The sequence below is a fragment of the Triplophysa dalaica genome, chromosome 25, assembly GCF_015846415.1.
Source record: "Triplophysa dalaica isolate WHDGS20190420 chromosome 25, ASM1584641v1, whole genome shotgun sequence".
Classification (NCBI taxonomy): Eukaryota; Metazoa; Chordata; class Actinopteri; order Cypriniformes; family Nemacheilidae; genus Triplophysa; species Triplophysa dalaica.
This window is the reverse complement of record NC_079566.1, coordinates 7,589,228-7,603,183: the sequence shown is the minus strand read 5'-3', so window position 1 is coordinate 7,603,183 and position 13,956 is coordinate 7,589,228. Positions and strand designations below refer to the sequence as shown.

Genomic DNA, 13,956 nt, shown 5'->3' with positions numbered 1-13,956 from the left:
TGTGTGGAATGGATATCCAAAAGGTGATGTTTGACTAAATGTCTATTTTTCACTAACATGTGACCATGGGGGATTATTTACCGTAGTTATGTACAGTAGGGTCCTTGCATTTATGTGAAGGTGCAGTGTTGACACATCAGTCACTAATATGCAATAAAATGAACCCTTGGAGAGAAGCCATTGAGTTTGAACTAAATATGGCTGCATCCACTTCATCTTCACACTATGTTTTCTATATTTTAGGCATGGTCTCATGAGCACTGATCTTTTTTTAATTAGGTAAATAGCTGTGTAACAGCTCGATCTGTGTGTCATTGCTCAATATATCGATGGAAACTTGAAATGTGTTTCAACAGTCTAATTTTACTATGAATGTTTGAAGCAATAAAGGAAGATGCTGTATAACAAAGTCTGTAGAAAAATGGGACAAGCGTTGAAATCTTTTCATAACATCATTTTGATAATCTTTTGAAACTTTTCTTTATCCAAAACAGAGCTGTAAAAACATTGGGGATTTTCACCATGACTAATCTTCATCCATGAAGATATGTGATAAGAGGGTGTTAACTATAGTCAGGGCAGAATGTTGTCAAGAGATTCTGAGTGTTCGCTGGATTGTATCAAACGAGGAATTTAGATTTTTATCAAACACCGGAATGGTTTCTACTGCAACGTTTTATGTCCATTTTACGTTTACTTTAATTCAAACATTTTAGCCACTAATCCAACAATTGTTTTAACCAAAACCATTGACAAAATATAAGACATGTAACAGGCAAATAAATATAAAGTCACTATTGAATCTAGAAATACGAAATTACACAAATTATCCATAATATCAATAAACAATATTTGCTGTTTCACACTCCTTTAAAGTATTGAATGTTCTTTGGTACAACACATTCAACAAAGTGTCTGTCTGGCACATTTTAATATAAAGTTTGAATGACATTTAATCACTTCTGTGTAGTCGTTCTCTGCATTCCTTTATTCTAGAACAGAACACAGCGTGCACACTGCTGAGAGTTTCTAAATGTGATATAAGGTGTTACGTTTCCTTTTAAAGTGCTTATGTGTGGGATTTTTCTAACTTTTTTCTTCTTTTACTCTTTGTAGGTTAACGGGTTTCCAAATCCCACCTCCCGTCACAAGCACTGGGTCTGTGTTCTCCCTGAGACTCACCAGTGATTTCGCAGTGAGCGCGCACGGCTTTAAAATGTATTATGAAGGTAAGATCTTGTTAAGCTATTGTTATTTCTTGCATATATTAGTGAAATCTACATCTGGTCTACTTTGCTTGACAAGTTAAATGCTATCCTGCAACCTGTGCCAATCATAATGATGAAGTGGTCTCTCACTACAGACCTCATCTCTAGCCATCAAAAAAATCACATTACTTTTTGAAGGTCTTTCCTTATAAAGACATTTTTAAAAAAATATTACATTTTAACTAACAGTGAGTGTCCCTTTTTTAATGTATTATGCGGATACACTCATTACACTCTAAAATATGGGTTATTTCAACCTGTGCAGGGTTGTCTCAACCCAAAATCCTGGATTGTTTTAACCCATTGTTGGGTCAAATATAATCATATTCTGGGTTAATTTAAGCCAACTGTTGGCGTTTTTAATTTTCACCCAACAATGGGTTCAAATAACCAAACATTCGTAGAATATAGTTTTGGGACTATGTTTGTCGCAGAGAGATGAGCGTTGTCTTGCTGGTCTGTAGCAGAGATGCTCTGTTGGTCTATTATTGTGATTTGAGGTATTCTGTCTTAGACTAAAACATCATTTACTGTGGTTTGGTGCCACAGCCCCAGCCTCCATTAGATTCATATTTTGGATCAAACAATACAGGAGAAATTGTTTCACTACTTCCTGAGACCTCTGTACTCAATAAACTGTGGCCCCTAATCTTATATTTGACCAATTCCGAAATTCATTTTTGTAATTTACTTAAATATACTTAAGATACAGGTTGGCATTTAGATGTGCATGCTAAGTAAAATTAATAATATGAATTACTTTTTTAAAATAAATATGATTTTTTTTTTCGTAGTCACAATACATAGGTATTAACAATAATCGTGATATTAAAGGCCATAATTATTGTTATAATGTAAATGATGGCATTATCAAAATTCAGCACTCATTTAAAGTTTTGCATTAAGAGCAACAATGAAGATTGAATGCTGTTTTGATGTGCACTTTGTAATGCTTTTTATTTGCTATATTATGTATCTTCAAAACTCAGTGACAAACATACTTAAAAAAATTATGAAATATATATAGGATGGAAACATAATCCAACAGGAAAATTGCATTTAGAACAACAAGGCACTCCAGATCTGGTCTGGACGATCAGGTTACTTGTAGCTAGAAACATCATCATTATGCCTGAACACAGTCTTACACTGCCTTCACAAAAACAATTTAGTCATGCTTCGTAATTTCAGACGGAGTTTCATAGGTTGTCAGGGCGAAATCTCTGTTTCACCGTGAAACCGACGGACCATGTCCGTCTAGTTGCAATGCAGACAAGGAGAGCTCAGCTAACTCTAATGCGCCACTTGTATTTTTCCATGCGAACGAAATTAGGGAATATTCAAAATCAAGGAAAATTAAAGATAGCCAAACAGATAAGACGGATAAAGATAGTCTTATCAAGCAGTCTGTCCCAGAAATGTTGGGTTGAATAAACTTTTCATGCAGAGTAGAGGACGGTTGATGATTTTACACAAGAGGATTGAGGATGGGATTTGGGGTGGAGTCTGAGTTAAATGTCAATTGCATTGATAATGTGAATGTCTGAGATGTTACAAGTCTCTTATACTGGAGAACAAGCTTTTGACACTCATTTTAAAAGATAAAACAATTCTTTTGAATTGACCTCTTAGTTATTTGTTTACCAGAGATTTTCATGTCATTGTCCCTATTTCGCATTTTTATTTTATTTAAGCTTTTTTTCTCAATTGGATTACCTGTAGAGATGTTTTTTTCTTTAGTTTTGGCATCGGAATGTTTTAAAGAGGAGAGTTGGTGCTTCGGTACTTAATGAACTTTTTTAGATCTCCCGTGAAAGTAAACCCAGAATAACTTTCCATTCATTTTGAGCGCTATTTATTCCGAAACAAACCCATCCTGACACATTTTTCTAACCACAAAGCACCACTGGCTTTGTGTTTTTCTCCCTGTATATGCTTGCATCAGATGGGAAATGTTGAATAACTTAAAAAACGCATGACAGAAGAGGAAAAAATGCACAAACAGCTAAAAAAGTTAAGAATGTTTCCTGAAGGATTTTGGGCTGTTCTATTCTTTCCACACCGTGACAAATAGACAGTTATCTAAAAGTGTTGTGGGTCTAGAACGTGTTGATTTCAAAGACACTTCCTCTGTCACCAGGGAAACCGGGTTCTCAAAGAGGAAGTCAGCAGTTCTGTTTCTACACTTGTAAATACACGCCTGAAGCTATTGTTCTCACGAGGGCCGGCACAGGTAAAATATCTTTTACGACATGCCGGGTCTAGAAATCCTGAGGAGGTCTATTGAGCTACAACCAAATCGGTGCACTTCACTCCTGAAGGGACATGTCTTGTATTTCTGTGGGACCTTTGAAACTCTTGAATGTAGAGGTTTTCATTCGGTATATAAATATTAAATGGCGTCTCATTATTAATGACATATGCTATCTTTATTAAAAATTCATCCCAGACTAAAAGGGCTATACAGTACATGCAGTGGTTTTCTTTGGCCCTCAGATTAAGATTTTTTTCTTGAGATCAATAAAAGCAGTTTTTAATGTCATTTATGACATTGGCATATTAATAATCCAAATCTCTGTTCAATTTGTATATTTCTAGGACTGGAATGTCATTGAAATTGATCCAAGGCCCCCTTCGTGTTTTGTAAAACTGCAGTGTTTATAAACGGAGCGTAAGCAAGACTTCACTGCTCGTCTTTCTCTCTTATCCACACCAGCAGAACCCTTAAGCTGTTTTTCAAAACCAAACTGTGCAGGTTTCAGCATTGAACCCAAGAATCCAAAACGGCGGATTGATTTACTTTACATAAGTCTCCATTTTCATGAAGGTGTCACATTGAGGAGCGCTTACAAGGAAAGGAGTGAAACACAGTTTAAGGCAAAAGCCCCAAGCGATTTTCTCTCACCTCGCCATCCACAGCCATACCTAATATATCTAATATAAGTGGTAGGATATTTCTTTTCCTGTCCTCTGCATGGTATTTAATGAATTTACTGTTGCTTACGAGCACATTTGACTCAATAAGGCGGATTTGCTCCACTGCCAAAGGTCCCGGGAAGTCAATGTTCTCTGTCCCCAGATTGCCTTTACTTTTCAATTTGATGCTTTCCTGTTTGTCTGGAATATTTAATATCCTCACTAATGACTATCCAGCACTGGCCTAACATGCTTGCCTTCTCCAAGCATATTTCCAGGTTGAAATTAATTGTATTAATTTATACTGGCGTCTTACTTCAGGCTTATTTGCGAAGATCATTTCCCAGCGGTAATGAGTAGCCGCTGCTTTATTACAAGAGCTTCTGGTGACCTCTTCAGTCTGCTGTCACTTCATTTTGAGTGACAACAGACTGTCTCTCACACTTTGCCATAATTAACGGCAAATTAACACGAAGATGTTCAATAACCTGCAGTGTTACCCACCATCTGCAGCCGAAGTTCTGAGGAAAGGGCGATTCGGCATCGAGGTTGCGTGCTAATTATGACTGACAAATTGACTGGGTATTTCTGGAGCTGTGATGATGTTATTGTTGAAGTGAGATCTTGTGACCGCAATGCTATGATGGATTTTTGGTTGAGTTAATGCCTGTTATGGATTTTCGATCAGAGATACAATTTTCTGTTTTACGATGGCTAAAGAACCAATTCAGAGAAGAGCGGTCAATAAAACTAGAAGGAAGTGTAATATTTAAAAGCTGGGGTTGGGACTAGAGGATTCGCAAAAAAACATTGTATTAGTGTACAATGCCCTCTTTGAAGTGTGTTATGTAAACAAAGTTATGTTCTTGAATCTTAACTCTTTACTTTTGAGTCAACTTTGTCTCCCTTTTATTTATTTTCCACACAGTTTAAACAAAACCGCAATCAGAAAAAGAATGTTTGCAGGTACAAGGAATTTGTTTTGGCGACATATAATGTGCTAAAATTGCACAATGGGCACTATAGGGAAGGGAGCAAGTGCACTTAGGGCGTGTCCGAATCCACTTTTGCTAGTTTATGGACGGGAAAATGGCCGGTGAAAGGTGCATTGTCTAAAAGGGTTTTCCCTATTCTCCTTATGGGAATATATGTGTCTTGGGGAGTATGTTAGAGTCTCATCTCCTCATGCAGTTTAACAAAACACAAATGGGGCCTTGGTTAAATTTCAAAGACAATTCAGCACTCCAGTATGGCTTGGACTGCCTCGGAGTGCCTCCATGATGCCCGTCCATGACTACACGTACTACGTAATCATGTTGGAAAGGTCACGTGAATGACACGTTATTTGTATTATAATGCAAGTGCAAGATTATTGTTTAAAATGGTCATTTCGTGTGCATATCAGGGATGTTTAAATCTTTTGAAATCTACAACACGCGTAACCTTTTCAACGATATTGGGTAATACGGTAGTCGTGGACGCATAGGCCGTTTATTTATTTTTATAAATGACTAAAAAAATATATATTTTCTTGGAAAATGACTAATCTTTTCGCTGGATAACACCCTTATTCATCGGCTGGTGTCATGTTGAGCCTTTTGAAGCTGCAGTGATAGTGAAATTTGGACCTTAACCAACAGCACCCCGTTTAAGTCCATTCTATGGATAAGAAATCTGGAAATCTTTCCTCATAAGCCTCAATATATTTTCGACAGAAGAAACGGCTTGGAGTGAATTATCATGACATTTTTATTTTAAAGTGAACTATTCCTTTAATAGTCTGATGTTATTGTGTTATTGAAGGGTGGTCAAAGTGGAGTTATACTATATGTTGGATAATATAAGCATGAACACATATTGTAAAAAATAGTTTCTTATAAAATTAAGTTTTTTATATAGTTGTTTCACATAGTTTCTTAAATTTTCTTACTCGCTGTTGAATACATCACATTCCCCATTACAATTGTTAAAGTCCCAGGGAAATAAAAAATTACAATTCCTATTTTTTCATCAAATATTGCAGCATTTATTGTAAATAGTTCATCAATTTGGGTCATTCTCTTTTTAAAATTCATGTGCCTTCATACTCACAAATTAAAATGCACTTCCGCCCCTTACTGTCTATCCATCTTAAATGACTTATTTTTGACTGCTTGGACGGAGCATAGCTATATAAAAGTCTAGTTATATAAAATATACAAAACATAACATTTCTTATACAGTTGTTTTTAAATTATAATTTATGATTAAATATAAAATAAATTGTTTTGTAACAACTTTTCTTCATCCCTTATGTTTATTTGTTCACTGCATTTGGGTGATGGATGTCATATAAACTGTTGATATAACGCTGGATTTCGAGATTGTTTAAAACTGATATATGGAGCCGTCTCAGCGCTAAAAGATGCCGGAGAAGAACCGCAGTGAGTGAAACTGATTTCTGTGTTTTGTTGACAATAGTTGTGCGCGTGATTTGGTTCAGCCTACCCCTCCCCCCCGCATGTTTCCAGAAACAATCGTAAAGCTGTATCAATCTTTTATAAATGTGATCAAACTAAATACTCTTCAAAGATATGAAGTATGCAATACTACTCTGTAGGTACTCAAGATTAATATGAGATTGACAGAAACCCTGTGTGTTATGCCCGCTTTAAGATAATCCCCCAAAACACAAACTTTCTCTACCTTGTTGTAGATAATCCCTATGTTTTGGTTACACCAGCACATAAATCTGTCGTGTCAGTGAGCCGCAGACTAAAACAGCAGGTGGGATCCGTCTCATCCAGCTCCTCAGCACCGAGGATCAAATGCAGCTTCGTTATTTACTTTTAATTGAATCCGCAGGTGACAAAGAGCATCTAATCTTTGAGCGTTGGTAAAAACCTTCTCTGTCAATAATCAAGTCTCCCATCTGAGTGTCTGCTGAAGTGTGTCTTAAACACTGTTTTGGAGGATAGAAGTGAAGGAAAGGCAAAAAGTGTTTGTCGCTTCATTTTCAGATCAATGATTTCTCTAGAGTTCTTGCTTTCTAATCCATTAGCCGGTTTCCTATTTCAAAGGACCCTGTCAAAGCTTGTCCATTAAAACATCTTGTTCTCTTCTTAATAGCCGGTTCTGGTCTTATTGACCGCACTTTTGTCATTTCCAACTCAATTGTGCGATGTCTGGACTGGGAAAATATCTAAGACATTGTTCTAGTATGTTTTATGTAATGACATGTGGTGTCATCTAAAGCTCATCTTTCACATTTGTAAATTTAGATGAGCTCATTAATTGATGAAAATACTGAGAAAATAGCTTAAGGGTTTTGTTTTGTATGCAGGCAATTAGTACTGTAGCAGATGCTGATTTCATCCACATCTAAATGCTTAACATGAGCGCCCGAAGATGAGACAAAAGTAATTAAGTACGGTATATTTATAGGACAGATATAATAATTGTGTTTAATGTGAATAGAACGCTGTCAGCATCCTAAACATCAGATTTCTGATAAACCGTCTCTTGTTATTATCAAGAAGCGTTTCCTATAGAAAATCCTGACATACTTTAAGAGGAGTTTACTTTCTCTCAGTCCCACTCAGTTCTTCAGGTTTGAGCTCTTGTGCCAACACAAAAGCTTCTTCAGAATTAATTAAACATGTGCATGCTAATTGCTGCCATCCAATAAAGATCGTTTGCCCTCGGGGCGCAAAATGAGATGCACAGTTCAATTGAAAATCTTTACTTGTCTGAGTTTGGCAATTTGATAAGCTGCATGTTGCAGATTACCGGGTGTTTAGGAAAATCGTTTGACCTCCAAAAAATCTGACACGCTACGTGACGAGATACTTAATCGATCGAGTCCGGATGACGGGGAACTTGGCACAGGGATGCGACAGAAGGATGTTATATTCTTGTGCTTTTAGGAATTAAGTCCATTACTTAAGTGTTGATAAATAGAATCAGTATTTCACTACATGGTTCATTTAAAACTATGTACCTCCCTTTTATTTATTCACATTGTTTGATTCTTTGTTGGACGATTTGTTTTCGTTTTTCTTTATTCACTTATACGTTCATCGATCTGTATGGATGAAACGACCACTCAATCCTATAGAGAGTAGTAAAACAACAAAAATGTTTTTGAACAAAAAAATTACGCATCCCCCTATAAAGTCTCCAGGAGGTCTCTGTTTCCCAGCCCACCTGATGTGTTGTAACCGGGCAAAGAAAATAGTCTGAACAGTGTTTAACATCGCAGCCTATGTTCCTGGCAGCATATACTGATGTTCTTTGGCCTTTTGTGCACGCCGTCTGGCCTTCCTTTTGTCGCCCTGTTCAGTTCTTCTAATTAGCAACTTTTTTACCATCCTTCTCTGACCTACTTCAAACCTTGTTCTTCTGACTCGACCCCCTCGCTGGGAATTGTGGGTTGGGAAGAATGTCACCCTGCTCCTCGCACACTGTATCCATCATTCTCCATCTGTTGGAGTTGGCCGAGCCAGCATCTCAAAGTGCACCTGCTGATAAAAGAGGCAGAGCCCATTGAAGATTAGTGCCAACCAGTCATGGCCCTTTAGGGCAGCGTCTTACCCTAGTGCTTTCTCATTTTTACTTCTGCTGTGCTTTGCTCTTATAGGGCTATTAGACCTCTTCTTGAGCATGCTGGTACCATGGTCAATCCTTCAAGAAATGAACTTGCTGAGTAGCATAGACAGGCTTTGGTAAACACCGGTATTACCTGCATTGTGGTCTGATTAGATGGTGCAGATTCTCAGGCTGTCTGTGTGACTCTGAATGTTTCCTCTGTAGCTATTTTGGGTTTAAGATTGATGTATTGATCTAAGATCAGGTCAAATGATAGAAAACTGTTCACCCTGACTAGTATTGAGATTCAATTAAGATAAAATGAATTAGCATAAGAGTGTTTGGCAATGTTTTTGCAATTATAAAGGGGAGGAGACAGACCACACATAGACCACATGTGGTGGCAGCAAGAATTTAGGTTGAAAAACATATTTTGTCATGTTTTCTTGTACAAATATCAAAACATTCCTAAATCAATTAATGCATTTACTTGACAAAGTGAGTGATATTTAGTCTTGCATTCAAACAAAGGAATTTTGCTACCTGTCCAGTTTACTTGATTTAAACTTGAATGAATTAAGTTGTCTTGAATTGGTTATATTTTTGAGCATTGTGGTTACTGTTATTCAGAAGCGGTAATGCCTTTGGTTAGGCTGTGGTAGGACATGTTTTTAAACTTGAAGTTCCGTTAAGCTCTTTTTACTTAATATCCTCTTTTATGTTTCATTACCTTATAAGTAGTTAAGAGTTAAAAACTTTAAATCAAAATATAAAATCAAAATATGAAACTTTTACATAGTAAAATCATGTTTGTTTAACATTTGGGCAACTTGAGCATAGATAAATTATGCTGAGTAAACATAACTTGAATATGTCCAACTGATGCACATATTTTTCATTTACATTTCTTAGTGTGGTTTATGAAAGAAAATATAAAAATGAAGTAAGTTTATCTTTAAAACAAGCAAAAAATCTGCCAATGGGTTAACACAAATAAAATTGAATTTAGTACTTTTCTTTCTTATTGCTTGTTTTAAACATATTTTTTTTTTTTTTTTTCCATTCACAAGACTTAATATCTTAGGCCCCTTTCTCAAGTAAATGTATCTTGATTTAAGAATTTTTTGATATTTGTACTAGAAAAGAAGATAAAAAAAGTATTTAAAAGAAGCTACCGGCTTTCTGAATTTATTGGTTTTAAGAGTTTGTTCATTGTTGAAGGTGCATGTGCTTCGCCTCAAATCACATAGAAAGGTGTTGTCAGATATGATTATTAATCGCATGCTTTTGTGACATAACGTTAACATTTTGGTACATTTCTATGCATATTTCATTTTCCATTTACTAACATAAAAAATAGTTGCCCAGGCTTTGGAAATACTGTAACTTCCCACAAAATTAAATTCCTGGATTTTGACTATTTCCTAACACTCTTTTCTCTGCAGTAGCTGTAACTGCAGTGCTGTACATGAGTCAGTGTGTATACACTGCTGTTCTCCAGACTAAAGTTGAGGATTATACCAGAAGAGCCCCGACTGCAAGTTCTTTTCTCTGCAGAGCCTCAGTTAAAGTTTTCCAAAATGAGTGTGTCACATTCGTCAGATTATTTCAGTGTAGATGATGCAACAAAGAGTTTGCTCTTAGAGTCTCGTAACCCCCCGGCTAACTTTTAGGTCTTAAAAATGTAGGGCTGTGTAGTTTAATATTCCTGCAGTGGCTTTGCCTCTGCAGTGACATTTTAGTCACTGAGGGAATTAGAGCTCTGTGTAAATGTGTGTGTGCTTGTGCTGGATTTGAGTCTCTTAAAGGAATAGCTCAGACCCCAAAAAAATATTTTGTAATATATTAATAATTTACACACTCATTGTCTCAAACCACTGAGTTTATTTTTGTCTGGAAACAAGAGGAACCGTGATAAAGTATTGTATTGTATTGCAATGTTTTAAAGGTCCAATTTGTAATTTTTTGGAGGACCTATGGACAAAAGGGCAATATAATAAACATAACTAGGTCTTCACAGGTGTATAAAGACCTTGCATCATGAAGCATAATGTTTTTATTACCTAAGAATGAGCAATTTCTAAATACACTGCAGGTCCACTGCAGGTCACCAAGTTGTTTCTACAGTAGCCCTAAACGGACAAATTGCTCTACAAAGCGCGTTTCGTATGTTATCTCCTTCGGGAAAGTAGCAAAAACATGTGATGACATCTTAGTCCTGTGTCTGCTACTGTAGTGCTTCGAAGGAATGGAGTGAGCTGTAGCTTGAAATTTGAACCTCACCGCTAAATGCTGCTAAGTTACACACTGGTCCTTTAATTATTTTCATATAAATGATTTAAAATGCCATATTGTTTTTATGAGTCAGCTCTCGTCAACTATAATAATGTCAGTTTGGTAACTCCTTTTCGAATTCCTTTGTCACCGTTCATTGTAATATTATATAATAATTTCATTTTCCTTTATAAACATAATAGTGTCTTAAAAGTGTGTTAAAAAAAGACTCCTATTATACGTTTGTGGCAGCAAGTGGTATGCAGTGAAACCTTACTTTTAAAGGTGATTTCAAGCAAATCTGTTTTATTTGCTGCTTGCTTGGCACGTGCCTTTAATGCAATAGATTAGAAAGGTGACCTTGTGGTAGAATACAGGATTCTTGATGTGTAGACAGATTGCGCAAAAATCACACTAACATCACCACACCATCAATAACAATTACAAAGCCGAGAGCCGTCGTTTCCTGCAGTATATGATAAAGACAAAAATGACACACCTTGAGCACCAATGATGGCCCTCTTTTCTCTTTCACCGTGGTGGATTTTGACAGCTTTGAGAGGTCTTGCGAGTTCAGCACTCATTATTAATCTCACTTTCATAATACAACATGCCCGTTTAAAAGGCCAAATAATCTTTGTGTTAACAAGGAAATGTGTTGAACTTTTATCTCACTCATGCCTTGCTGATATCTTGCCGGAATGACTAAACATCAAGTAACGATAATGTACAGTGTGATCAGGACCCGACGCGAAGCGGAAGGTCTTGTTTCACACTGGACGGGTTTATTTCGTGATAATAGCCGACTGCTTGTACATTATCCCGCTTATAACACGGCTACTTGCCACCTGAGAGAAAAACTCGACAAGAAATATGAATTTGATATCTTTTTAAGCTCATTTTTACTGAATGCTGACCTTCCTCGTGGAAACGCTGTTTACTTTCGATTTTAAGGTAAGAAACGATGTTCAAATGTCATGACCATTCAATTTGGTTTAATCATCTGTAAATATAATGTCATATATGTTATTAAAATACACATTTATATTTGTTTAATTTGTCAAAAAAATCTGTCAAAATGATTTGTTGCATCCGGTTTACTGTGTGTTATTAGTTTTGAGGGGTTGTTATCTGGGAATAACGTACCTACAAATGTCGCGATTGGCCAATCAGAATCAAGCATTCCAACTAGCCGTGTAATAAGCATGTATTGACGTTTTCAGTGCTGTCTAGTTATTCGCACATCGTTGTGTCATCTTTAAAAATTCACTTTGCCTCATTGGTTTTATCACTCGGCTATTTACCATAAAGACCTGGTTGCCAATCAGGATTAAATGGGGTTGATCGTCTGATTAACATCTCTGATCTGAGCTACATTATCCAGGTATGATAGCAGTGATGTGCACCTGACTCCAGATTTCCTGCAAGGCTGCACGGTTCGAACAGCCAGAGCTGGGCTTTGAGCCCCCATGCGGAGCTTCGCAACAGGGCTGTATATGCTGTCAGTCTGTGTCAGGTTAACATCTGTCGTAACTCTCAGGAAAATTGCGATGTAAATTCCGCTCAGTGTGTGTAACCATGTCTTTCTATGTTTCTCATTAGAGAGGTTAAATGTGAAGGAAAAAGCTTTGTTAGCTGTAGTGATGTAAACACTATATCGTCTCTTTAAAGGGATAGTTCACCCAAAAATATATTCTGTCGTCATTTATTCATGTTTTTTCAAAACCTCTGTATGACTCTTTCTTCTGTGCAACACAAAAAAAAGATATATTGAGAATTTCTCGGTGGTTTTGTCCCCATAGAAAAGAAGTAAATTTGGTTATCAACATTCTTCAAAATATCTTCTTTTTTGTTCTCCTGAAGAAAGATAGTCATGCAGGTTTGGAAAGGCATGAGTGTGAGTAAATGCAAGGACTATGTTAAATGCAAAACAAAACTAGAGTACATCCAAGATTAGCATTTTTTTGCGATGTGCATTTTCCTTGCTTCAGTCATCTGACCGTGCTCTACCAGCTGAGCTACAGGAGGGTGGTATCTTACTGTACAGATCCTGCCAGGGATATGAAAGCTTACTGTATATTTTTAGCATTGGTAGGTGCTTAAAAAATGTGAAGCACATCAAATTGAACAGTGAAGTCACACAGTCTTACCGATGCCCCCTCAAGCTGATACACAAATACGACTGATGGATAACTGTGACAGCACGCCCACCACGTACAGTATCTCGTATCACATTTGAAATCTGTACAAATATTTTCTTGTAGGATTTTCTTCTCCCACTTTTTATCTCTCTCCCACACTCTCGTAGTTGCTACTATTGCTGGCTCTTGACGATTTCTAAGTTGTTCTTCAGGGACTTCCCATGATACAGAATGCTGTCTCACCTGCATCATGATATGACGCCTCTGTATTTCATATCTGGGTCCCTGCTCCTATTTTCATCCTGTTGAATTCAGCAGAGCTGTTTTTTGTAATACAGAGTTACGGAATGCTCGAGCTACTGATGCATGTAGATGCAGATGAAGGACAGACAGGATTAATTAAAGCACAGTGACTGCCGTGCAAGAAGCTCCACACGCTTGGCAGCCTAATCCTAACAAGGTGAAAATGCAAGACGGCGTGCTCCCCCTGACCAATCATTTTGTACATCTCGCAGTCTCTGCATTGCCAGATATTGGATTTAATTTAAATCTGGGCTCTTACAGTAGCACTCGAGGTGACGGCTTGCCAGCATCCACTTCAGCTGTAGGCATGCACGACGATGTGATCAGGGAGGATGTGGTTGAGGTATTGGTTTGATTGATGGCCCAGCTGAGGGATTGACCTTGAGAGTAGATCTAGAGGGATGTATTCATAGCTTTGATAATGAAGAGCCGGGACCGTTTTTCTGCATGGTTGTGTTTGTGGAGTCCCACATCTACAGTATAATCTA

At 37.1% G+C, this 13,956-nt stretch overlaps 1 protein-coding gene across 3 annotated transcripts in view; it reads left to right on the top strand.

Moving 5' to 3' along the window:
- The window catches only part of csmd3b (CUB and Sushi multiple domains 3b), a 347,235-nt gene that overhangs the window by 94,460 nt on the left and 238,819 nt on the right, over nucleotides 1–13,956 (top strand). For all 3 annotated transcript variants that reach the window (XM_056741016.1, XM_056741014.1, XM_056741013.1), the window contains exon 3: nucleotides 1,117–1,229. In XM_056741016.1, the coding sequence (XP_056596994.1) occupies nucleotides 1,117–1,229 (113 nt within the window). The remainder of the gene's footprint in view (nucleotides 1–1,116; nucleotides 1,230–13,956) is intronic.